Genomic DNA, 24,168 nt, shown 5'->3' with positions numbered 1-24,168 from the left:
ACCTGAACGCACCACGGCTAACTTCTGACCGACTTTGAGAGCACCTGAACGCACCACGGCTAACCAATGCTGCATTCAAGGAGGGTGGGAAGTCAGAATTTCCCAATTCGGACCATTTTCTGAACGCCAAACATCGTTGACGTCGCTCATGACTGTCAGTTCCAACAAAGACAAAATTACGATTTCATAATTTAAAAAACTTTATTGTGAGGCTTCATTGTCATTTCATGTTGATGAAAATATACAGGCTACAAAAATAGATATTTGACATAAAAAAATAAATGTTTAGGTTGATGTCACACACACACAAGCACACACACAGGTTTGGTTTGGCTCAGTGGTTAAATGTGATGCTGAAGGTATCCTCATCACCGTGGGCAACCATTTTTGTTTGTTGCTGTGTGCCGGCCTGGTTGGATTCCAGAGCCACTTCCACGTACAAGTTGTCCTTTGCATCTTGATTCTGGCCCTGAAGAACAGGAGAGAAAGTTCAGATACTAAAGGAGGTGCCTTTCTTTTGGTAAACTAAACACACGCCTAATGGCTATCACAAAGTTGGTGATATCTTCTAAAGATTACACTGTTTTGACAAGAGAATTTCCTCCTCACCAGAACTTCTTTGGTGGTCTCTCCAAAGCGATGTGGAGTACTATAAATAAAACTTGATTTTAATGGTTATAAGACAGCAAGTCCAAGTGTTTTGTTATTTAGCACCTCCAAGTGAAGTAGATCAACTATCTTTATTTTTTTTTTCATGGTTAATTTGGTTTTATTTTAGTACAATACATAAGATGTTGTCATATCATTTATTGCTTGTGTTTGTTAAAACATGGGATGAGGGCATTTAAATAAATGTATAGTATATTCAATCACAATTGGAATATTGAAGGGGGGGGTAATAATTTATTTTGCAAAATCCTTGAATGCTTCAGAAGCTGCAGTACCCATATTATGCTAAACGATGTTGTACTCACATGTCCCCTGTATTGAGATGGGTACTCATTTCTGGTCGGCCTGATGTGGTCATGGAAACGAGGCACATGTTCCTTCTCTATGATGGAGCCTTGAGCGCACCCCACGGAGTCGTAGAACCTCTGCAAGTCACAAACACACTTAAGTCTAATGAAGACTATCTTTGGAGTGTGTGGAGATGATTAGGTTTCTGACTTTGCATTGAATGTGGGTCTCCGCCATGAACTTAACGATGCTGGCAAAGGCCTCCTGCAGCTCCGCCAGTGTTTTCTGTAAACAAAAAAAATACATGATTTCAGTCTAACTACGATACTTCTTCCTGTTTTGTTCCTAGACTTTCAACCAGAGGCTCTATTGAACAATGGCTGATGGGAAAGTAGTAATCTGCATTTTTATAGGTTGTGAAGTACTATGGCCCTGTCTCATGGAACAGCAATGGTGTAAAGGTTTGATACGGTCAGCAGGGCTCACTTTGTGGAGGTCCTTGTCGATCTCTGCCATAGATGTGTAGGTGGGCGGCGGCTTGCTCCAGTTGACCTTACGCCTGGAGGCCCGTTCCAGGAGCTCCAGTCCCAGGCGGGCAGACTTTTGCAGAGAATACTCAAGCCCGGCTAGCGTTCCCATGATAACGACAGGCTCAGCTAGGAGTAGGAAACAGCCCAAACATGGTCACTTTTCATTTTTGACATTATGAGAATGAGTATTATGTTTGTAATATCAATGGAGGACTTATTCACTACTTTGGAGACAATCAAGTCTCAGAGCACTGTCCTTTGTTTAAATCAAATGAAAATAAAATAATCCTTTGATGATAATCAAAGGAATTGAGTTTACAGCATCAATTAAGAAAAAAATATATAATAATTTAAAAATACATAAGAAACGGTAATAATCATGTATAAAATGTTTTTTTTACTTACCCACCGAAAAATGACGAGAAAATGTCAACTCTAAAAGTTATCAAATATTTCATTCCACATGCATGGGAAGCTTGTTAGCCCCGACCTTGTTTTTTTTTTTTATCTCCGTAAACTTGTTTGTTACCCTCACTGGTTTGACAAATCGCGGAACTTTAGTAGAAGCATAGCTAGAAGTTTGTAAGTAGAAATGATGTGATTCGTTTGCTATATTAGCGCGCCGTCAGGAAGTCTCGCGCGAGATCATGCGATTAGGCAATTGCGGCTGCGTAAAAATGGAGCGACCTAAAACGTCAGCATGTGTCAAACATTGGACTAGAGAATACCTTAGCTTTGACGCGTCACCTTGAGCTTCCCAAGTTACACTTCCCACAACAGCAGAAGAGGACAAGAACGCGGACAAGACTTCCATTTATAAGCCCCGCCTTCCGGAAATGAAAACAGATCACGTGCGTGCGCAACCCTGCGTCAACTTCTCCGCCATATTGGACAGGGCAATTCTATGCATTTTAGTCATGTATTAATATCTTTTCGAAACGTTTATCACTTTTAATCGGATGATCATAAATGTTTATTCTTTATATGTGAAGGATGTGTAGGAGGTAAGCATCAAACGCATTCTGAGACCATTTCAGGTGTTACTGTATGAAATCTTAATGACAATAACCATTTTACTTTGGCCCGATTTTTTTTAATTCTAGAAACATTGTGTCATTTTGTAATGCATAAAATGCACCTTATGTACAGTATGCTTGGAAATTTCTCTTAATAAGGTTCTGTTGACAAATTACACCTCAATATATTTTGAGCGAATTACGACTATATGACCACTGTGCCACAATCAGAAATGTTACATTTTTCCAACGTCATGATCACAGCTAGCAGCAATAATTACCAAAATCATCTTAGAAAAATTCAAATAAAATTTTGACACAACTGGAACACTTTGGAGTTCAAGGTCTTAATTATTTTTTTGAAAACATTGACTCATTTGTTGAAACAGAGAAAATCCAATTTGAGGTGGTAGTTAACACAAAAAAAGTCTACCATCACTTGTGTATTTGTACAGTTTATTTTTTCAAAACAATGACGAAGCATTTATGCCATCAGCACGCAAGCGCCTCCCACCGCCTTGATCTTCTCTTCAGCCCGTCGACTGAAGAACTTGGCCTTGACGATGACGGGCTGCTTGGGCAGCTTGCCTTTGCCCAGAATTTTGTAGTAACCCTGGATATTAAAAAAAGGTTTTAAAATCCTAAACGGAAAAAAACACACTATAGGCATCGTGAGGCGTAACTCACCGCGCGCACGGCGTCAATGACGGGAGCTGGGCCGTCGAGCTTTTTGCTGTGGGTGAGCCTGACCTGCTCACTCACCAGCGTCCACAGCTTGTCCAGGTTGATGGTGGGGCAGTAGGTGGTGTTCCTCTTCAAATGGTAATGTCTCATACCCACCTTGCCGAAGTACCCAGGGTGGCTGAGGGCATACAGTCATTGATTAGAACGCATTTGACACCAAGGTTTCTGATGTCACACAAAGTCCCTTAGACACAACACACAACTGAACTTGGGTGTCACAATTTTGTGACATACCAAAATGCGAGAAGCTGCAAGAGCTGCCATTTCTTCTACAATGTTAAGTGATCTAGTACTAAAACGCATCACATCACTGCTTTATCGATTTAAAGTGAAAGTCCAGTTATCTTTAAAATGCCAATTTCTAGACATTACTCACTATTTATCAAAGTTGATCCTGTGGTGATGCATGCCACCAGCATTACCACGACCTCCAGGATGCTTTCGGTGCTTGCCTGTGGAAGGACACCACAAAAATGGATCAAATTCGTAAACACACCATCTCATTAGGATATTAAGACAAGATTCTTACCAACGCGACCGTGTCCGTGGCTCACATGCCCACGAAGCTTCCTAGTCTTGGACTTTTTTGTAGGCTGTTAAAAGATAACCAGAAATTTACATCAACATGCTCGCTCACATGACATACCACATAATTTGCTTAACAACACGTGTAAAAACAAGGTAGTACGATGTTGCTAGCTGTTTTAAGATCATAAAAGGCTGATGCAAAAATCATTTATTTACCTCTAGTTCTCGCACCAACTATGCTAAGTGGCTAACGCTAACGCCGGTACTGCATTCAGCGAGCATGATAAATACTATTTTTTGTGGCTTTTATCCACTATAACTTTTAAACTTAAGGGCTACACACGCAACGATAAAAATAAAAAGGGATTAAATTAAATTGACTTCAGCGTTCGGCCAGAGAAGGCCCAGCAGCTCTCAGAGTGAACCGACAACATATTGGAGAATTAATCACACTTTCCCGAAAAATGTTAGCACTATTACAAAGGGTCATATTCGTGTATTATTTGTATTCATCGGATACTACGTGTGAATAGTTCCAACGAAGGATGGGAATAGATTAATGTGGATTTTCGAGCACAAGGATGTACACGATAGCACCTACCATCTTTGGAGGTTGATCGAGAGAGGAACGGGATTTTGAAACCACGCGATTTTCTGTGAGATTTGGCACTCAGTAGTAAATAAACGACAGCGACCTCCAGCGGTTGGTTTAGAAAATATCACTTTTAATGATCACCCAATTTAAGAGCCAGTCATTTTTTAAATCCAGTGCCATGAAAGTCCTCGAAATAAATATAAATACAAAAAATATTTCGTTATTTAATTTCTTATACCAAATATCATAATTTTGTTGTTTATTTCAATTGCGTAATAATCGACTATCACAATCTATGAGTATTATAGAAGATGGATGGGCTTTGCCACAAGAGTCCATCAAGGTTTGAAGCAGTAAATGTACACTCACCTCGGGTGTTGTTTGTGAGCACGGAAAGCCCCGGAGAGTAAGTGAAGGCATCATTAGCAGGAGACATCTACTTGTGGGGATTTCACCTTTTGTCCAATCAAACTCTTCTGTTTTTCTCCCGCATGACACTTGACTTCAAACAACATAATTCCTCTCACTGTCATCTCTTCTTCAGACTGGAAAAACAGCAGAGTCTCACAATTTTAACCAGGTAAGAGTGTGAGTAGATTATCAATTTAATTGATGTTTTTCCTTCTGGCAGCTACTCACCATGGAAAAAAAAAAAACTGATGGAACTTCCTCGTCTTGTGAAAAACATTTGACAAAGACTTTACTTCACAAAATAAGGTAACCCACACAGATTTTTTTCATTTCAGAAAAAGCAGGAATTTGAATGTACAAAACAGGACCAACTGGGCTATAACATATCGCCTAGTAATTAATACAGAGTAGCAATTGAATCCTCTGTGGGGAGGGGCAGTGCAACTCTTTGCCCCATTACAAGAAAACAATTGCTCCTCATCTTACATTGTCTGGCTGTTCTTGCAGGATCCGGCCGGAGGTCAAAAGCGTTCTGAATAATTCCCGCAAAGCTGTTGTGCGATTGGAACGACTGAACCTGCAGCCATTGGTGTCTGCGGTGCGACTGCCGTGCCAAAACCGAGCCGAGCTCTCAGAGGAATGCTTGGATTGTTCTTGGCGGGTGCAAAAATGAAGAATAATAAACACAACAAGGATGATTCATGCCAGGAAAAAAAATTGTTCATGATGATTTTCTTTTCAGAATGAAGTCAATGAAATTGCATCTGACATCCTGGATATCCAAGAGACTGAGGTGGGGGACTTGAGTCACATGACTTGATCATGATCTGTCATCGAAGCGAGTAACACTTAGAGACTTATTTTTGATTTGCCCATCAATGACTCTTAACTTCAACCTCTGGCAGGATGACATCACGAGAACATCCTGTATGGAACCACTTCATCCCGACAGCTTTCCAAAAGCGGACCCACCATACATTCTGGTTCATTCCAGTAAATCTGACCCAGATATCTTTTACCTGGATCCTGACCGGGAGCTGATCATGGTGCTTGATCTGGAACCGGAAGATCAGATACAAGAGTTCAAATGTGTCGAGCCAACCCCGGAAACGGTCCAAGACGAGAGCGAGGAGATGGACAGCGAAGACTTCTGCGCTGTGTGTTTGAACGGAGGAGATCTTCTGTGCTGCGACCTTTGCCCCAAAGTTTACCACCTGGCCTGTCACCTTCCTTCACTGCTTAGCTTCCCAACGTACGTCGTTAGCTAATATTGAGAATGAGAATTGATGTTAAAATATTAACAACTATTAAGTGCTAACAGTTGCTATGCTAATTGATAGCAAGACAGTAACCAGAGTAGATTAAGAGCTAAAGTAGACGAGTAAGGACTTTACCTACTGTTCAAAATGCTAATTGATGCTAAATATGCTAAAATGATGTCTAAAGTGAGGTTTTACTTTCCTGTAGGGGTGACTGGACGTGTACTTTGTGCAGGACTGACCACGACCCAGTTGACAACTTCTGCCGCGAAGGAGTCAACGTTCCCTACGCTCTGTCCCACCGTGACCAGAGGGTATAACAATAACGTAACGTATGATATTGCATTTGGAGGCGTTACCTAAGCATTTATTTTCTCATCTACAGAGATGTGAGAAGTTGACATTACTGCTGTACGTTCACCCGCTAAGCGCTCCTTTCCACGAGCCTGTCAGTCGTCAGGTCGGTCACCTTAAAACCCAGCCGCCATCTTTTTTCCTGACATTCAATTGGTTCTTTGGATGTGCTTCAGGCGAGGAACTACTACCAGGTTATAAAGAGACCTGTGGATTTGTCGCTGATCCGCAAGAAGCTGGACAAGAGCAACACTCTGCACTACTTCATGCCAGAACTCTTTGTCCACGACGTCCTGCTCATGCTCAAGAACTGCGCGACTTTTAACTATGTGAGTCGTAAAGTATTGTTCTTAGTGTAAATCTCATATTTGATGTAAGACCAGGAGGGCAAATGAGGAAGGGACTTTGAGGACACATTTCAGTTCTCATTAGACTCGTGGAGCACAAGAGCTTTAAAAGTCAAGTAATTAGGGCCTCATTAGCGGTGTGATGTTGAAGTCACATAAATGAAAGAGGATCTCTGACCTCACTGTTCTGCTCCGGCTTGCCCGCAGCCCGACTCGGAGGTGGCCCGGGCCGGTCGAAACCTGGAGGTGTTTTTCCTGAGCAAACTGAGGGAGATCTTCCCCGACAGGACCTTCCCGTCGGCCAACCAGGACAGGATGGAGCGGGTTCGCCTGCGGTGGCGGCGTGAGGAAGAGGAAGGAAGAAGGACGAGATGTTAGCAAGATGGATGAGCAATAAAAGTATAGCGTTTATAACTTTTGAATTTTGCTTCTATTTGATTTGTATTGTTTGTAACGTTTTACTTTTTCGTAACTTAGCAAATAGTAGTAGCTTAACACAGCGTACAGCAATGAATCTTTTCGCAAATTACAGCGTAATTCAACGTAACGTATATGTTAGCATACTAGCTTAGCATATTTCAGGTTGTCGTACCGTAATGTACTATGGCGTAAAGCATCGTAATGTAATTCAGTGTGAATATTGTACATTTTCTTAGCATCATTTAGTCTGCCTTTTTTTTAACAACTTCCTTTTCTTCCATTCGCTAACTTTTCAAACAACTTACACGGACGTATGATCATTTGTCACAAAAAAAGCCATGAAAAGACATTCCGGTGGAGAAAGTGTGCTGATAAGACAAATGTGTAAACACTGGCTCTCAGATCAGAGACCAAGATGATGAAGGGGGAGTGAGTGAGGGGCTTTTAAGGTTCTCGTGGAGGACATTCAGACACTTTTGAAGAAACTGAGCATAAAATTCTTTTTTTTATCTCGACTCGAGGGCCTTATTCCGTGCAGTAAACATCTCAGTCAGGTTTCTTCCTGACCAGGGACGTTCTCTGTTGGGACATCAAAAGGCAGCCAATGACTGAAGCCGAGCTTCATGTGATGTTTACGAGGAGGTTTGCTCTCCTCCCTCGTGTGTCATTCGAGGTCACTCCTTCTCATTTCCTCCCTAAGAAGCAACGTTATGAGACGGGATAAGTATGGGAAGTTTTACTTGGATGCTTCATCTGTCTGTCCGCCAGTTTAAAATTAATAATAGCAGACTTGTGCTGCAACAAAGCCAGGAAGCTCAAATAAAAATGCACAAATAAAACATCAATAATTCCCCGTGAGCCCAAATTTGGGGATAACTTCAGGTGCTTTTTTTTTTTTGCTCGCAAATCTCAACTGATCCGTATCCAAGAAAGGACCGCGTTGATTTGAATGGTTAAGCCCGTCGGAATTTTCTTCAAACTTGGTTGGAGTATTGTCGAGTATGAAAGAGTTGATTTTTTGAATACATATATGGCATATTTTGTTCTGGTCTCGGGGTCACACATGGCAGATTAACCCTTTGAGTAGAATAAACACAAAAGTTGCTGGACAGATTCCTGGCTGTAAAAGTTACGTAACCACACAAAATCGACAACTTCAATCTTTTTCTTTTCCGTGTGGCCCTCATTCTTACCCAAAAACTCTCTGGGCTTAATTAGCTCGCCTCGTGCGAGCGTATATGTGATTTCTAAACACTGCTGAATGAAGCGAACATGCCATAAACACGTTGGACGTATTGATTTCAACTTTTGACGAGGGCGTGCGAAGGCCGCTGTAGCGTTCGATAAACAGGAACAGAGAGAACGCCCAAAAAAGGCGAATGACGTTCGCTTGATTGACTCTGTAATTGAAAAACATGCAAAGAGGCATAAGTACCAATAAAAGCGAACTTGGAAAAGAGTCAAACGTTACGATTTAGAGGCCACGCGTGCCACTTGTCGGGAACTCTCATGCGGTGTGTGTCGGATGCTCCCATCGCACTTTTACGACGTGAGCCTGGCGTGCCGAGCTCGAACAGTTGCGGTGAAAAAGTCATCCACATTTTTTCCTTGTCGTGTCACCGTAAGAAAATTCAATCAATTGTTTTATTATTTCAATAAAACTGACTTTCCTTGGAAGTGAGTTTTATGAAGTCTGGATCGAGGAGAAAGTCATAACCTGGAGGAAAACAGACTGGATCTCCAGACTCTATATGAAAATCCACGTTCTAAATCAGGTCATTGTTTTCTCATTTGCAAAACGCAACTAAAAAAAGCTGTAATGTGCATGCCAGACCACTAGATGGCAATGGCGCACATGTATGTTTTTTTGGAAAAAACATTCTTTTTCACTAGGATACAAATGTTTGAGAAAATTGATGATTCTCTGAGGTCAACCAAAAGGTTATTGATCAATTTACTGCGAATCCATGTCTATTTAATATACTTGACCTAATTTTGTTTGGGTATCATTTCAAATTCACTCGTCACAGACTAGTTCGAACCAACAATTGTGATATTCAATCAACTTTGTGTCAATCTGTGAAACTGGTTTCTGAAACTGGATTCTCCTTGTGGGAATTAGCCAAAGTAAAAGCCCTGGGATTCACCCAGATGGACTGGTTTGGTTAAATTGAGTGGAACAAGAACAATTAGGGTACAAGACGTCTCCTGACTGTTTTCCACCAGTGCGGGAAAGGACACAAGCGAGGAAAACAGATGCCGGGACAAAAGAGGGGAGAGAGAGAGAGGGAACGCAGAGGGGAGGAGAGCGCTTGTTTTCCCTCCCCTTGCCTCCCTTCTGTTTTGAGACCTGCCTTAAGTTAAAAGAAATCAAACCAGCGCAGAAGAGCAAGCATGAACGACATCAAGTTGGCCCTGCTGGGAAGTCCGGGGGCTGGAAAATCAGGTACGCTTCTGTCCTAAGGAAGTTTTCATTTGCTATTTGATATGAAAATGAATTGAAATATGCCACTTTATAAACTAAAAGATGGAAATGTATTGTATGCGTGTTACTTTTATTTTGTCATAATTTCTGGTATTTCTTATTTTCATTTATTTTAAATTACGTATTTATTTTGTACTAATTAAATCTAGTTTTACCCATTTATTTTACAATCTACTCTTTTTTCTTATAGTGGAATATTTATTTAATATGTACCACTTTTGCTTTTTTTTTGTCATTTTATATTTTATTTACTTTACATTATTTATTTCTTGGATGTTGGCTACTTTTATTTTAGAGTATTTATAACTATGTTACAGATGATATTGTTACACAGTAAACTAAAATAATGGTTGAGCAACACGAGAGGGTCAACATTTTTAATATGTTGAAAGGGATTATCGAAAGAACAACTCATTAGATGGTGCAGGTGTGCCTCAAGTTGTGTCCACAGAGGAGCTCGGACATAGCTCAGCACTTGAGCTACTAATTGAAAGCGATGCTCTGCAAAGCTGCAAAGTTGGCCCACAAGCAAAAAAAGCTGACAGGCCTTCCAGTCGCCTCTTTCATGTTCTTTTTCTTCACTTTGTCCAGCTGTCCTCGTGCGCTTCCTGACCAGACGTTTCATCGGAGAATATGCCTCCGACACCAGTGAGTTGACAAAAGTTTGACGAATAAAGCAAAGAAGCCAAACTTGTTTTTAAAAAATGCCATATTGATATTTTGACTGATCTTTCGTACTATCCTGTATGCGTTGCCTTTTTTGTGTCACTGCAGATTCTCTTTATCGAAAAAGGCTGTCCATCGACGGTAGGCAGCTGAATCTGGAGGTCTTTGATCCCTGCTCGCAGGTATGTTAACCTAGCGTCTCCATTTTTATGCTGTCATAATTTAGCATCTGGTTTTGCCTTATTATATTGTGTCACCATAACCCGTCTGCTTTTGTCTCCATCATTACTTTTTGCTCTGCCACTTAGCTTAGGATACTTGTTTGATACTTTTTGCTCCGTATGCTATGTTAGCGTACTAGCGTATCTTTGTTTTGCCTGATTTCCTGGTGTCACCTCAAAGGCAAACCACACACACATCTGCTTCTGTCTTCATCGTAGCGGTGGTTGACCTTTTGCTCAGCCATCTATGTGCTATGTTAGCTTAGCATCCCTTTTTTGTACTCTATGTTCCATATGCAATGTTAGCTTAGCCTCTTTTTCCGCCTAATTTCCCGTTGTCACTTCAAAGGCTTACAGCGCATCTGTCTGCCCAGAACGGACTTAGCAACAATAACAAATTCATTTTCCAATGTAAACAGGAAATGAAACGGAATATTCCACCACTAGATGTTTTACGTGTTAGAAGCCAAACCTCAACCAGAACATAATTCCTGAAATTGGGTAAAAACCCTGCCAAGTAGTTTTCCAATGAGAAGATTGAACATATTGTAAAATGCTTCCAGCTTGGATGGAAATCCATATTTGCTACGTTTCACATAAGCAGACCTTATACATCCAAAATTTCATCAAGCACGGAATCCGAAGCGATCCACACGAGTATCCTAAGGCCATGTGCTCGCTGCCTCTTGGAAGACAGGAGACACATAACTCACACACAAAAAAAAAAACACATTTTATTGGAATGGCCTCAGGATCCGGGAACATTGTCCCATCCTTTGGAGCACAAAGACACCGTGAAGTCAATAAAGTTGGAGGAATTTCACAGTTTGCTTGGTACAAGGACAGAACCTTCTTGAATATCACCCTGAAGGTTGGGGGGAAAACAACTCCAGGACTTGATGAACATTATGTTTAATGTTAAACAATTTCCCATGGGCTTAGCTATTATCTTCTTTCTGTTCCCTGTTAGCGCTCAGAGGCTAGGTGCATACTGGAGGAACCGGTGGCGTGGGCAGACGGTTTTGTGGTGGTCTACAACATCAGTGACCGCAATTCCTTCCTCGATGCCAAGAACATCCTGCGGCAGATTCGTGAGACGCGCCAGCAAGACCAATGCAAAGGGTCAGAACCCTTCTCCCCTACTCTGATATCCAAAACTAATTTAATTCTTCTTCCATCTAAATGGGTGAACCCTTCAAACTTCACATGTGACATTCAAACCTAAAAGATTCTTGTTTAGACATATGGCAAAAAAAATAAAATAGAGACATTCAGGTTTCTTGCCGCAAGGTTTGAAGACAACAACAGTGGGTGCTGAAAAGCTTTAAAGAACATTAAGGAATAAGCACCGTCCTAGTTCCTTTGAAGCTGTGCACAGATCCTTATGCCAGGATAGATGGTTGGAATGCCAATGCTCTTCTTCCAGCCTTACTGAGTCTTGATGTGCTGATTTTCTTGTGGAACAAATCTCAAAGCTCTAAGGATGGTGACTTGGGATGTTGTTGGAATATTCAGAAACAATTTAAGTCTCCTGACCCTCTGGACATCAACTCAAAGACACGGAATAATCTCGGAGATAGCCATCGTAGAAGGGGATGTAGCTCAGTGGTAGAGCGCATGCTTTGCATGTATGAGGTCCTGGGTTCAATCCCCAGCATCTCCATTTTCAACATTTAACCATTACTGTATATCACAATACCCCAAAGAACGGAATAGCCTTCTGGGAAAATTGTAATTCCACACATTTCTTTTTCAGAGAGCCACCAGGTGTCCCTGTTTGTCTGCTGGGCAACAAGCAGGACCTGTGCCACGCTCGACAGGTACGCGAGGACGAAGGCCGCTGCCTGGCGCAAGAGAACCGCTGCCACTTCCAGGAAGTATCAGCGGCCGAGAGCTACCAGGACATCTCCGGCCTCTTCACCCAGCTCATCAGGCAGGTGATGGAGCACCTGAAGTACCGCGCCGAACGTCGTCGCTACAGCGGCTCCAAATCCATGGCCAAGCTCATCAACAATGTGTTTGGGAAGAGGAGGAAGTCGGTGTAACTAAGAGATCACCAACATGTGTAGAGTTTCCAAATTAAATGGCATGACACTTTAAATTGTTTTGCCATGTTGTAAATAAGAACAGGGGCCAGTATCGAGAAGGGACTGAAGTCCCTAAGAAGGCAGATAACTGTGACTGACGAGTGAACAAATGTCTTGTGACTCGTGACCAGTCCAAACTTTCGTTTGTTGAAAGACATCAGGAAAGGTCTTCAGATAACCGTTTCAACTATTGGTTGGGCGGGTTATTCCGACTATGTATACATTCTCAAATAACACCAACATATTTCACTTCACCATTGATAGTACTTCTTTACCTATTTGTAGTTTATCCCCATCTGATCACTGATCAATCCACTTAGAATGTGTATCATATTGTACAGGGAGGGGATGTAGCTCAGTGGTAGAGCGCATGCTTCGCATGTATGAGGTCCTGGGTTCAATCCCCAGCATCTCCAATTCTTATATTGTTAGTATTTTAAAATGGCTGTAGGAGGTAAATGCAACCAGAGTGTATATCATGACCTCAGAAGAGGGGATGTAGCTCAGTGTTAGAGCGCATGCTTCGCATGTATGAGGTCCTGGGTTCAATCCCCAGCATCTCCAATTCTTATATTGTTACAGTATTTGAAAATGGCTGTAGGACGTAAATGCACACAGACTGTATATCATGGCCTCAGAAGAGGGGATGTAGCTCAGTGGTAGAGCGCATGCTTCGCATGTATGAGGTCCTGGATTCAATCCCCAGCATCTCCAATTCTTATATTGTTAAACAGTATTTGAAAATGGCTGTAGGAAGTAAATGCACACAGACTGTATATCATGGCCTCAGAAGAGGGGATGTAGCTCAGTGGTAGAGCGCATGCTTTGCATGTATGAGGTCCTGGGTTCAAGCCCCAGCATCTCCAATTCTTATATCGTTAAATGTACAATTGAAAATGGCTTCACCCTGGTGGACGTAAATCCACACAGTGTATATCATGTTCTTAAATGAGGGGATGTAGCTCAGTGGTAGAGCGCATGCTTTGCATGTATGAGGTCCTGGGTTCAATCCCCAGCATCTCCAGTTCTTATATCGTTAAACATACAACTGAAAATGGCTTTACCCTGGTGGACGTAAATCCACACGGAGTGTATATTTTCATAAAAGAGGGGATGTAGCTCAGTGGTAGAGCGCATGCTTTGCATGTATGAGGTCCTGGGTTCGATCCCCAGCATCTCCAATTCTTATACCCTAGTGGAGGTTAATGCTATTGTAGTTACTAGTTGATCTTAATGTTAAGTGTTCATCTTAAAACAGCCCCAGATTCAAAAACGTGTATGTAATTTTGATATTAATTAAATTTCACGAATAATCTGGTTTTTTTGGTTGTTTTTTAACACCAGGAAATAATTCCTGACACCCCAACATCTGAAGATTCTAAAGGCACCCTGAAGTCTGATATTCAAAATAGGATACAGATTCCAGGAAATAGTCTAAGGGTTGAGGAATAAGGTAAAAACTATATATTGACTCTAAGAAGGGGAAATTTCTTTTTTATGAACATCGGTCGTCAATCAGGTGGTTATGCTAATGCTAATGCTAAATTCACAGTTCAACAGTTGTAAACAAGCAAATACTGTACACTTACCAAATAAGCCAACTTCCTCGGTCATCATTCTTCAAGCTTACTCAATTTTGCCTTGGTCTCAGTATTGGAAGCTGGCTACATTGTTTCCCCAGCATACCTGCAAAGTATGGCAAGTGTAAGTAGATTATCGATGTAATCATGAGATCATTAGATCCATTCGCGTTTGTCTAATAGACCTTATCACACATATATCCGAAAGTCCAAAAGATAAAACAATCCTTTACATGTCATTTGACCAAGGCAAGATAAGTGGCCGACTTTAAACTTCTTCACTATAGTTTGCCAAGTCTAATTTGAAAAGATGAGATCTATTGCTTCGAAGGGAGAGGGAACACGAGGCGTAATTCACATTTTAAAAGGTCAGCTGGAGCGAAAATAGACCTGGTGGAAAATTAGACATACTATCATTGCAGTCATTAATTGAATGACTTTTCTGTTGCTTGGATTAAGAGCAGAGATGTGCCCTTTTGAATAAATAGGTGTCATCTACTAGCTAGCCATTATTTTTAGCCAAATTACTTTTTACAGCATGTAAAACTAAAAAGAAAAAGGAGCAACAGTTTAAACAGTTTGTTAACATTAAAACCAGGGTGGTAATGCAAGAGCAAAAGTTGTAGTGTTGTCTTTTTAATAAGTACTTTTTATATGCAAACACAAGTTGTAAGATACCTGTCTGGCCACTAGAGGGCGGCAAAGATTTTCAAGCGGCTTTTTGGCTCCACGACTTGATTCAAACTTAAAACTGATGAATAAAGAGATTAATAACACGACTAGAAAGAGACGAACAATCTGTCTTGAGTGAAATGGATTTTGTGGAAGTGTAACACATCACAGTCACGGGTAAGTGACGTCACAATCATGGAGGTTAGCTTAAAAGTTTCTTTGACGCTTTGTTTACGGCCTCTAAGCAGAATTGAAAAGTGTCAGACAGACATCGGTATCAGGTATTTGTCATTTATAAATCTTTTACAATTAAATTAATAATAAATCAATGAAATAAATATTGTTAGAGAATAATAATAAAAAAAAAGATACTAAATGTCAAAACAACATGCCATACATTTATAAATACATAAATTTTCTTTTCTACCCCGAAAAGAAATCCTTTATAAAGTCTCTGAGGGGAAAAAAACCATCAAAGATCCGCCCACATGCCGTTTGATTGACATGTAATTTCAGAGACGGCCTGCTGCACAAACCAAGATGTGATTAAAAACACAACACACACACATTTAATGGAAAGCTATCACCTCTTTTCCCCCTATTTTCACCATAATACTATGCTGGTGTTTCTAATTTAAGTCCCTTCATGTTTCTTCCCCTTCAGCGTGATGTTTTTCCTCCAGACAAGATGGAGACGGCGCCTCCAAGCGTGGCCTTGAAGCTTCAGGTCAGTGCTCTTATTTGGCCCCCGTGAGGAGGAAGAATTGCTTTTGGCTTCGCTGAGGACAAGCCCGCCGACCACGGGGGGATTGGATGGTTGGCGGGACGCAGCGCCAACCAATCAGGAGGGCCATCGATCAGTTCCCCTTAATCTCACAGCTGGTGAGCACATCCTCCGCCGCGCCAATCTCACAACTCTGCAGCCTCCGACAGCAAATTGGATAACTTCCAAAAGACGGTAATCTCTATCGAAATGGATGCGGCTAAATCAAGATTGTTGCCGCGTCTCTTCTCTATCCGGTCCAAAATATTGGTTTTTGGAGAAAATTTCAATCTTGATGCCCGGTAGACAATTGTCATGAAAGGTCTCGAGAAACCGTGACAGAAAAGACAAACAAGAAATCTGCCATTGGAGATTTTGTCGGCTTGTCACAAAATTTCAAGCATTAAAACGTTTGAGTTTTCATTATTTCATGTGGATGAAGAATGGCGGCAATATTTGATGACTCATCATTTCTTCAATTGCACATGGCAGAATTTTAGGAAAATTCAGCCTCCCAAAGCCAGTTTCACTTTGCATCATGAGATTTGGGAGGCAAGTAGACCCACAAAAAAACCCGTCCATTTTGTTTTTTTGAAGCTGCTCTTTTAGAATAATTTGAATAGTCTTTCCAAACCAAACATCTTTTTTTTTTTACATTGTTTCAAAATTTGAAACAATACAGTATACTGGAAAAATGGGTGATAATACATTGTAGGAATTTTTAGTTTTTGTTGGCCAAGCATGACAGCCAAATTTGATAATTTGCCATGTCAGAGGATTTCTTCTCACTTTCTGTCAGAAGAATGTGTTCCAGAAATCTGAGAATGAAGCGGGGCGCCACTAAAATGACATTGATTGATAGTGTGACAAAAACAGCGGTGTAGTATTCGCACGACGGGCAGCTGCTTTGAGGTGAGCTCACCAAACATCGTCTATATTTGTCTCTGCCCTTTGTTTTCCCCCCACACAAGGGACACGAGCAGATGGCCAAAAAGCTTTTTTCTATTTCCACTGGCTGCTAATTAGCGCGCTAACCTCGGATCACCTTTAATGTCAGCCACAGACAGCTCTTAGCGCAATTAGCCTAATGGCGCCCCTGCGTCTCCGAAAAGGCCGCCATGTTAAGCCATGTTATGGTACTGAGGTAGATTCCAGGTAGTGTCTATATTATACTTGACTATTTATTTTTCCGACTTTAACTTCTCCACTCATTCAACAATACAGTCCACACAATTATGATACTAAAGCAAAACAATCGAAAATATTTTTTTTTAGGTACTCTTGCCAACTCAGCGTTCAAGCTTGCGTTCAAAATAATGACGCGCCAACCATTTGTCATGGCCATGGTGATTACCAGGAGAAACTATTTAATTAGGCGCATTAATAATGGAGTTAATTAGCTCCCGTGTGGGCCGCAAACGATGATGAGAGGGGGAAAAAACGGAGCTCGGCTTGCACCTCATCAGCTGATTAATTAGCGCGCCGATGCTTGAGCGCCTTGACGGCCTACATGCGATCAGATGAGAGGCCGCGTAATGAGAGTACAGTGGGTCGATGGTGCTGGTTAATTAGTGCGACCTGATCCGGGGGCCATGTTGTTTACGCCGCGGCGTCTAATGAGCTCGGCCGAGAGGCTGCGTGGCATTCGTCCGACGTGAAAATCATTGTCATGTTCCGATAATCTATCTGCAAAGGCTAATAATGCGCTCAATGGTAATGATAAGTAATGACCTCAGCCCACTTTGTCCTATTTAGAGTCTTGACTCATGAATAAAACGATCCAAAGTACGCCTGCGAGTCCCAAGGCTGTTAGGGAATCTAAGTTGCTTTATTTAATAAGGTCATGTGGATCTGATGTGAAGGGCTGCAGTGTCGCACCACGTCCAGCAGATGACACTGCGTTGCAAAAGGTCTGGACGGTATTCACGAAGCCCCAAATTTGTGACGACTATTACACCGGTCGTTAATCTCGCACCCCCGGGTGGTACGCGCCACACACTTCCGACTCCACCAGTGACTTTTTTTGCGTAATGCTAAATATGTGCCTCTAGTAGCCCGATAGTTGACCATCTTTGGAGTGCGACGTTGATGCCAGAGCGCCCCGGAGATAATTGCTGTCCTTGGAGTTGAATAAGCTCATTCTAAAGCACCTCAGGCCGCGGCAGTCCTGGTGTGCGACTGCGTATTGAATAATTGATTCAGGGAGGGGGTGGCGGGGGTTACTATCAGAGCTGAGCATAATGACTTCATATAATTAGAGTGAGCGAGCGAGAGAAGGGGAGAGAGAGAGGTAAAGTTCTAGAGGGGGTGGAGGATGGATGCATTGCACAAAGCGGCAAGCTCCGCACATGAAGTGGGAATGCTTGAGCACTGACATCAGCTCAGATAAGACGCAACATTTGGAGGACGCAACATTTGGAGGAGGAGGAGGAGGAGGCTGGAGGGGAACTGGTGGTCTGCCCCGTAAAAAAAACAAACGGCGTGTGCCACTTTGCCTCAGACTGAAGCTACTTTCACGCTTGACAAAGTTTTTTTTTTTGGGAGGATCGATTGCTTCCCGGGACACAAGAGTGGAGACGGTGCGGTGCTTGGAGAGAAGGATGTTGCTGGACAAGGAGGACAGTGAGTGATTATCTTTTTGTGCTCATTTTGTTAAAGTCGAGTGCGGTCGCCACTGGATTAGTTGCAGGGAAGTCGACTCTATTCATGAATGAATAAATGAATACCTAAGACATATATGCGTGAGTTATGTCTGTAATATTTCTCCCTGTAATGCCTGGAAGACAAAAGTCTGTCTTCTACAATAACGACACCAGAAATAACAATGTTAATAATTCCAATAAATCAGCATTTCATATTTAATTTAAATCAGGAATGAAATAAAATGTATGATTAGAGTTGCCTCATGGAAATGTATTTTCACAAAATTCAAAACAGTGTCACAAGTCACGATGTCTTGCAAGACCTCTGCAAAGAGTCAGTTTCGAAAAGGATTTCTTTGGCTTTTTTTGTGATGCTAATCACCGAAGCACAAATGAAATATATTGAAACTTAGGAAATCCTGATCTGCCATTAAGGTACAAAGTGGACGATAGCCATTCTGTGTCAACCAATCAATGAAGAGCTACGTGTCTAGCTCCACCTAAAACAATCTGCTCACTGGAGCAAAACTTTCCCTGCAGTGAACCCAAGTGTCTCTCATCTCTCCTGTTGCCTAGGCGTGTCCCTGGTGTCCCTCCAGTCCAGAGAGAAGGCTCGAGGCTGTGCTGGCTGCAACGGGAGAATCAGGGACCGCTTCATGCTCCAGGCGCTGGACTGCTATTGGCACGAAGACTGTCTCAAGTGCGCCTGCTGCGACTGCCGCCTGGGCCGAGTGGGCTCCACCCTCTACACTCGAGCCAACCTCATCCTCTGTCGCCGGGACTACCTTAGGTACCATGTCCAGCCACAGACAAGAAATGGACTGGGGGGGGGTCTAGGGGATGCCTAACCTTAATTCTAACCAACGGACAATTTAGCAGTCCTAAATGAAACCAACAAGCACGTTTTGAAAATGGATTAAAGAAAACCCCAATGCTAGCATCCAGATACTTTATGCCGAAGATGAACCAAGTATCAGCAGATTATTCTGCCCAAAACAACAACATAAATGTCCTTCTTGTTTCAGAACCTACAAAATAGTTCTTAAATCCCCAGCACGTCCCAAGACCACCAACACCTTCCTTTGAGAGGCATAAAAGCATCGCTAATCATCATAGCAAGTGTAGCGCTATCTATTATGATACGGTGGTTGTTTCCCGGACGACTCCGCTGAGACTTCTTTGGGGGAAATAACGAGCTCAGCGGTCAGCTGCACACCTCCTGATTCGCCGAGCTCATGTGCTGTCGGGCCTGGCGCGCACTCCATCTGGATTTGCTGGCCGCTAAGTCGCTCATTAGCCGCACGCCGCACTTAGCCCAGCAAAAAGCCCCTTTTGACGGTTAAATTGGCTCCGTCGCCTCCTGCTTTTCTCGTCATGGGCCCGGCCCGGAGCCCTTTGAAGAGCGGGATTAGAACCATGTGATTTCTTTTAATTGGGCCATTAGCGGAGAATTAGCATTGAGCCGCGTAGCCTCGTTAAAAAGGGGGCAGAGGGAACAGAGCCCACCAGGTGCCTGATGCTCGTTAGATGAGAACACGGCAGTCGGCGCCGCTCTTTTTTTTTTGTTCCCCAGAATGGACCCTCACTCGTTCGTTCGCTTGTTGACCTTCTGCCGCTTGCTGGGACTCATCAAAATGGAAGATTATCATCACATGTGGGGTTCATATGTGTTTATCTTCATGTGTAAAAGCAGCAGCGGTGACGCCACTAATGAGTCACCACAATAGAATTTGAAACTGTACTATTTGATAATGATGACCTACTTCTGTCCTCCATGGCAATTCAAAGTTTGTTAGATAAACAAGTTATGGTTTAGAGTTTAATAGGTCCACATTAAAAAGGGATTTTATTTTCTCTTGATGAGGAACAATAGTATGACAGATGGCCAGTCCAGGCCTGGTACTGAGTATGTGACTAACTTCAAGGTGTTTTTCCTGTTCAGGCTCTTTGGCGTGACGGGGAAATGCGCCGCCTGCACTAAGCTGATCCCCGCCTTCGAAATGGTGATGAGGGCGCGCGACAATGTTTACCACTTGGATTGCTTCGCCTGCCAGCTCTGCCACCAGAGGTAACATTAGCATGCTGGTTAGCCATTAGCGTGGCAAAGCACAGTTATGGGAATTCTAATTGGGATCTGGATCTTGTATGTCATTTATGATTAATCCACTGAGTAGCATTGCTATGCTAGCATAGATTTGTGGAGTGGTGCTCGGGATAGTATCATTCTGTATTTTGCTGAGGGGAGAAGGTTATTATGTTAGTTTGCTACATTTTAATCATGTATAACTCATCTAATTTTCAGCGAAATAAAATTGCGATCACTAATAGTCAATAGAGAGGTTTCAAAAGTTGTCAACACTGACTGTGCTGTGTAATATGTGCGCATTGGCAGGGACACAGCTTCTGGAGTTTAACAGAAGCTGGTTGCAATAAATTTGACTTCATCAATAAATGCCCATATGCAGGTTTTGTGTGGGCGACCGGTTCTTCCTGAAGAACAACATGATCCTGTGCCAACTGGACTACGAGGGCGCGCATCTTAATGGAGAGGCAGAGAGATTGTCGCAGTGACAGGTACGTACAACGTTCTATTCCATCATGCTCTGAACTGGTCACATTTCTGTTGCTTATTTCAGGTGAAGAGGATGAATGAAAAGCATTTTGGACATTCTCCAGCTCGTTTTTGAACTTTTTGGAACATGTCCTAAGCGATGATGTCAACGCATGGACGCAAACTAAAAACAAACTAAAGGAGCAAGCACTTAAAGAATGGCTCTCGAGCTACAAGAGTGCTGCGTGGACAAGTTATCAAGTCCTCCTCTTTGTGTGTTTTTTAAAATAAAACTTTATTTAATGTTGAACTCACACACAAGGAGCAACAAAACAAACACTGAGGACATTCAGCGTTTTCCTCTTGCCACCAAAGATGCTTTCAACTGTGTTTATTTGGTTGTTTTTTATCTCAACTCAATGAACGCCATCAACATAGTTTAGCTAATAATAAGAATGATGTATTAAAGACTTGTGTACTAAATTAACAACTGAAATTTTCCTTAAAGCAAAATAAAGGAATAATTCTTGAAATGTAACGTCATTAAAAAACAACAACTATGGACTAAGTTGGCAACCGAATGTTTTATAAGTTTTAGATAAAATAAATGAATAATATTGCATTCAAACTTATTTAATTTAATCTTCAAAATAATAAAGTAAAATGAAACCATAAAAACAAAAAAGATAACTTGGGTAGTACTTTGAATCTGCCATCTTTTTATGTCATTATTTTTCAATTTCACCCCCCCCCCCCAAAAAAAAAAAAATGATTATATTATTACTATTGTTCTGTTACAATTACTTTTATTATTGTCCAGTGAGGGCTTTGGATACTGTTGACGTGGTCGTTAGGATTCTGAGGCGGCACTTTGGCGTCATCTAGCGGCAAGATGTAGACATTGCAACAAACAGCTCACTTCCGGTCGCAATAGGAAATCCAATCGAACCATTGACCACAACAAGAAAGGGAAAGAACCGCCGCACTCCCTTCTTCACGTTCTACTTCGTGGTTGTGTTCGTCATGGCGATGTCTACCTTCCAGAAAGTGACGCTTGCCACCTGCCTCGTGCTTTGCGTGGCCCTACTGCTTCCCAGGATGCTGTTGTCTCGCGGGAGGAAGGATGCTAGCGGTAGTGAAGGTGCGTCGCTTATGGGACTTTTTATCTCGGCTAAAATGTCGACGTATGTGTTCAAATAGCTGTCCATTTATTTATTTATTAACGAAGGTTAAAAGTAGCGATGGTTCAATCCCCTTGTAGTTACACTCTCCTCCCTGAGGAGCAGGGGGGGCGCCAAAGGTTTCAGGAGCACCCCTAAGTGCTTTATTGACCTTACGACGTATTTGTTCATTACATTTTTGTGTTTTTATGTGGCTCTTTCATTTTTGGGGCTGTAAGGATGTTACTCGTCCTTGTCTTTTGTTCTAACATGTTTGTTTAAAATTAAAAGTCTCATTATCAATGTATGTACAGTACTTTGAATTTAGGACTTATTTTGTCAGCATTTCATAGAATAAAACCCAACGATTTTGCAGTCACTTATATAATAAACATTTCAGAATTATATTTTTGAAGTTAATTTGACTGTGTATAATAAACAAATGGTCTTACATGTGTAGGAGGTCAGTTCCCACCTATGGTGCACCGTCACACGGTCTCAGACGGACGAGGCCAAAGGGTGGCAGCGGGTTCAGGCACCTCGTCCAGGGCCCACAAGGCAGAGAGCGGCACCACCCGGGTCAAAGGTGCAGGAGCAGGAGGCGGGCTGGGAACGGCGGCCAAATCCAACCTAGCGGGACAAATCATTCCTGTCTATGGATTTGGGATTTTACTTTACATCCTCTACATCCTCTTCAAGGTCTATTATTTTAAAGTGCATGCACTCTTTTTCCAGGCTGTGTTAAAAATGATGTGAACAGTGATTTTTTAAATTGAAAGAAAAAACATATATGAAGTTATTTGAGGCGCTGATATGTGTTTGCATTTGTGGTCAGATCACATCCAAGGGGAGCAGTCAGCCTCCATTGGGCAGATTCTCCTCGGCACGCTCAGAGAACACCAAAAGAAAGATCAGTGAGTTATGATACCCACTAACTAGCATCCACATTATTAAACAGCTCAAACATGTCATTTCCCCTTTAGCCGACTTTGAGCTGGTTCAGCTGCAGGAAAAGCTGAGGGAGACGGAGATGGTGATGGAAAATATAGTTTCCAACGTGCACCAAAGCTCTGACAGGTGCTTGTGAATAGAAAACCAGTGCTGACATGCCAGAGATAGACAGTAAAGATGTTTGTATCTATGTTGTAGTGCTAGTAAGGGAGTGAATGTGGACCAGGAGAGTCTCCTGCAGCAGCTGACAGAAATAACTCGCGTGATGCAGGAGGGGCACCTGGTGGAGGGCGTGGCAATGCCCAACAACAACCACCAGGGACCCTGGGAAGAAGGTACAAGACTTCAGCAAAGTGATTAGACTTCATGTCTGTCCAAGACCACTCAAGCATATCAAAATATTAGGAACAGCTGTACTGATGAATCTTACCATATGTTGTGTTGCATCTCAGCTGAAGACAGGGATCCTCATGACTTGCGGGAGCATCCTCGCTGCTGCTGTCAGCATTCTCCTTGTGGAGCACAGACACATGCCGGGGAAGGTGACAGCAGCGACCGGGCAGAGAACCATCCCGCGAGCTTTACAGGTACACACCAAGCCGATAATGAACCGGGTGCCGGTTCGGGAGGTGAGGAGGACCTGGATACAGAGCTGGAGGAGGTGTACCTGAGTGAGGAGCAGCAGAGGGAACGTGAGTACGAAGAGGAGATCCAGCTGGGCGTGCCTGAGGAAGAGTTGGCAGGCGTGCTGAAGGAGCTTGAACTCACCTTGAAGATGACGTCGGTCATGGAGCGAGAGAAAATGGACCGCCTGGAATCGAGCGCGTTGCCCGGCGGCGGTCCCGTTAGACGGCGGAACAAAAAAACAAGCAAGGAGTCTCAGTGACTTCTCACTTGGACGATGTTTTGCTTGAGGAGAAACTTAACAGGCATGTGCCCAAAATTCTGCATGGATTTCACAACCTTGGACTTTGCTTGATAGCAAATGCAAAGTGGTGTCCAATTTTTTCTCAGAGGGCGGCGTCCAGAAAAATCCAAGGATCTCTGGGCCACTATGAAATTCTTCCCCTTTTATGGGGAGCGCTTCAAAAACTGCACCAAGTATTCAACCTTTTTTCAAAATGCGTGCAAGCTTTCAATAAATATTCCCTATTTAAACTCCACATTTTAAGTTTCATTTTGAATTTATTAGTGGGAACGAGGATACTACAAGCTAGGAGCTAATGCCA

General features: G+C 42.4%; 5 protein-coding genes, 1 long non-coding RNA gene and 7 other non-coding genes across 15 annotated transcripts; 10 read left to right on the top strand and 3 right to left on the bottom strand.

Moving 5' to 3' along the window:
* Positions 1-182: 182 nt before the first annotated feature.
* Positions 183-2,340, bottom strand: akip1 (A kinase (PRKA) interacting protein 1). 3 transcript variants are annotated; one of them, XM_061283728.1, is made up of 6 exons: positions 2,216-2,340; positions 1,444-1,613; positions 1,168-1,242; positions 975-1,094; positions 610-649; positions 183-469 (listed from the first exon to the last, which is right to left on the bottom strand). In XM_061283728.1, exons 2-6 carry the CDS (start codon positions 1,594-1,596, stop codon positions 369-371), a joined length of 489 nt encoding a protein of 162 aa, XP_061139712.1. In that variant the 5' UTR covers positions 1,597-1,613; positions 2,216-2,340; the 3' UTR covers positions 183-368. The 3 variants fall into 3 exon arrangements, with proteins under 3 accessions (XP_061139712.1, XP_061139713.1, XP_061139714.1); XM_061283729.1 differs by lacking the exon at positions 2,216-2,340 and adding an exon at positions 1,893-2,209; XM_061283730.1 differs by lacking the exon at positions 610-649.
* A 602-nt stretch (positions 2,341-2,942) lies between these two features.
* Positions 2,943-4,456, bottom strand: rpl27a (ribosomal protein L27a). Its single transcript, XM_061283731.1, has 5 exons — positions 4,377-4,456; positions 3,777-3,840; positions 3,624-3,699; positions 3,191-3,365; positions 2,943-3,116 (listed from the first exon to the last, which is right to left on the bottom strand). The coding sequence occupies exons 1-5, from the start codon at positions 4,377-4,379 to the stop codon at positions 2,988-2,990; spliced, it is 447 nt and encodes a 148-aa protein (XP_061139715.1). The 5' UTR covers positions 4,380-4,456; the 3' UTR covers positions 2,943-2,987.
* Positions 4,457-4,633: 177 nt separating this feature from the next.
* On the bottom strand, positions 4,634-22,568 carry LOC133157222 (uncharacterized). The gene is made up of 3 exons (XR_009714974.1): positions 22,441-22,568; positions 14,210-14,306; positions 4,634-7,071 (listed from the first exon to the last, which is right to left on the bottom strand). It is a non-coding gene; the product is annotated as an uncharacterized LOC133157222 (long non-coding RNA).
* On the top strand, positions 9,464-13,933 carry rerglb (RERG/RAS-like b). Its single transcript, XM_061283594.1, has 5 exons — positions 9,464-9,607; positions 10,238-10,294; positions 10,421-10,494; positions 11,504-11,655; positions 12,290-13,933. The coding sequence occupies exons 1-5, from the start codon at positions 9,556-9,558 to the stop codon at positions 12,576-12,578; spliced, it is 624 nt and encodes a 207-aa protein (XP_061139578.1). The 5' UTR covers positions 9,464-9,555; the 3' UTR covers positions 12,579-13,933.
* On the top strand, positions 12,125-12,196 carry trnaa-ugc (transfer RNA alanine (anticodon UGC)). The gene has a single exon. It is a non-coding gene; the product is annotated as a tRNA-Ala (tRNA).
* trnaa-cgc (transfer RNA alanine (anticodon CGC)) lies at positions 12,965-13,036 on the top strand. Its single transcript has one exon. It is a non-coding gene; the product is annotated as a tRNA-Ala (tRNA).
* trnaa-cgc (transfer RNA alanine (anticodon CGC)) lies at positions 13,113-13,184 on the top strand. The gene has a single exon. It is a non-coding gene; the product is annotated as a tRNA-Ala (tRNA).
* trnaa-cgc (transfer RNA alanine (anticodon CGC)) lies at positions 13,263-13,334 on the top strand. The gene has a single exon. It is a non-coding gene; the product is annotated as a tRNA-Ala (tRNA).
* On the top strand, positions 13,415-13,486 carry trnaa-ugc (transfer RNA alanine (anticodon UGC)). The gene has a single exon. It is a non-coding gene; the product is annotated as a tRNA-Ala (tRNA).
* On the top strand, positions 13,573-13,644 carry trnaa-ugc (transfer RNA alanine (anticodon UGC)). The gene has a single exon. It is a non-coding gene; the product is annotated as a tRNA-Ala (tRNA).
* trnaa-ugc (transfer RNA alanine (anticodon UGC)) lies at positions 13,730-13,801 on the top strand. The gene has a single exon. It is a non-coding gene; the product is annotated as a tRNA-Ala (tRNA).
* Positions 17,940-21,361, top strand: LOC133157220 (rhombotin-1-like). The gene is made up of 5 exons (XM_061283592.1): positions 17,940-18,257; positions 18,854-19,067; positions 20,220-20,345; positions 20,743-20,851; positions 20,914-21,361. Exons 1-4 carry the CDS (start codon positions 17,954-17,956, stop codon positions 20,846-20,848), a joined length of 750 nt encoding a protein of 249 aa, XP_061139576.1. The 5' UTR covers positions 17,940-17,953; the 3' UTR covers positions 20,849-20,851; positions 20,914-21,361.
* Positions 21,541-24,104, top strand: ric3b (RIC3 acetylcholine receptor chaperone b). Its single transcript, XM_061283590.1, has 6 exons — positions 21,541-21,969; positions 22,449-22,687; positions 22,824-22,902; positions 22,972-23,065; positions 23,138-23,274; positions 23,392-24,104. Exons 1-6 carry the CDS (start codon positions 21,852-21,854, stop codon positions 23,823-23,825), a joined length of 1,101 nt encoding a protein of 366 aa, XP_061139574.1. The 5' UTR covers positions 21,541-21,851; the 3' UTR covers positions 23,826-24,104.
* Positions 24,105-24,168: the final 64 nt, after the last annotated feature.

This window comes from Syngnathus typhle, linkage group LG7, assembly GCF_033458585.1.
Source record: "Syngnathus typhle isolate RoL2023-S1 ecotype Sweden linkage group LG7, RoL_Styp_1.0, whole genome shotgun sequence".
Lineage (NCBI taxonomy): Eukaryota > Metazoa > Chordata > Actinopteri > Syngnathiformes > Syngnathidae > Syngnathus > Syngnathus typhle.
Note: the sequence above shows the minus strand (reverse complement) of the source record. Positions and strands in the feature narration are given on the sequence as shown.

What these genes read in the sequence shown, in the direction of transcription:
- LOC133157220 (XM_061283592.1), top strand. Translation starts at nt 17,954, where the DNA reads ATGCATTGCACAAAGCGGCAAGCTCCGCACATGAAGTGGGAATGCTTG. An exon ending in TGTCGCCGGGACTACCTTAG is followed by an intron (nt 19,068 to 20,219) that starts GTACCATGTCCA and finishes TTTCCTGTTCAG; the next exon opens with GCTCTTTGGCGTGACGGGGA. An exon ending in TGCCAGCTCTGCCACCAGAG is followed by an intron (nt 20,346 to 20,742) that starts GTAACATTAGCA and finishes GCCCATATGCAG; the next exon opens with GTTTTGTGTGGGCGACCGGT.
- rpl27a (XM_061283731.1), bottom strand. An exon ending in AGGATCAACTTTGATAAATA is followed by an intron (nt 3,366 to 3,623) that starts GTGAGTAATGTC and finishes GTATGCCCTCAG; the next exon opens with CCACCCTGGGTACTTCGGCA. An exon ending in TCATTGACGCCGTGCGCGCG is followed by an intron (nt 3,117 to 3,190) that starts GTGAGTTACGCC and finishes TTTAATATCCAG; the next exon opens with GGTTACTACAAAATTCTGGG.
- ric3b (XM_061283590.1), top strand. Translation starts at nt 21,852, where the DNA reads ATGGCGATGTCTACCTTCCAGAAAGTGACGCTTGCCACCTGCCTCGTG. An exon ending in TCCTCTACATCCTCTTCAAG is followed by an intron (nt 22,688 to 22,823) that starts GTCTATTATTTT and finishes ATTTGTGGTCAG; the next exon opens with ATCACATCCAAGGGGAGCAG. An exon ending in GAACACCAAAAGAAAGATCA is followed by an intron (nt 22,903 to 22,971) that starts GTGAGTTATGAT and finishes TTTCCCCTTTAG; the next exon opens with CCGACTTTGAGCTGGTTCAG.
- rerglb (XM_061283594.1), top strand. Translation starts at nt 9,556, where the DNA reads ATGAACGACATCAAGTTGGCCCTGCTGGGAAGTCCGGGGGCTGGAAAA. An exon ending in TCCGGGGGCTGGAAAATCAG is followed by an intron (nt 9,608 to 10,237) that starts GTACGCTTCTGT and finishes CACTTTGTCCAG; the next exon opens with CTGTCCTCGTGCGCTTCCTG. An exon ending in CAGCAAGACCAATGCAAAGG is followed by an intron (nt 11,656 to 12,289) that starts GTCAGAACCCTT and finishes TTTCTTTTTCAG; the next exon opens with AGAGCCACCAGGTGTCCCTG.
- akip1 (XM_061283728.1), bottom strand. Translation starts at nt 1,596, where the DNA reads ATGGGAACGCTAGCCGGGCTTGAGTATTCTCTGCAAAAGTCTGCCCGC. An exon ending in TCGACAAGGACCTCCACAAA is followed by an intron (nt 1,243 to 1,443) that starts GTGAGCCCTGCT and finishes TTTTGTTTACAG; the next exon opens with AAAACACTGGCGGAGCTGCA. An exon ending in AGACCCACATTCAATGCAAA is followed by an intron (nt 1,095 to 1,167) that starts GTCAGAAACCTA and finishes TGTGACTTGCAG; the next exon opens with AGGTTCTACGACTCCGTGGG.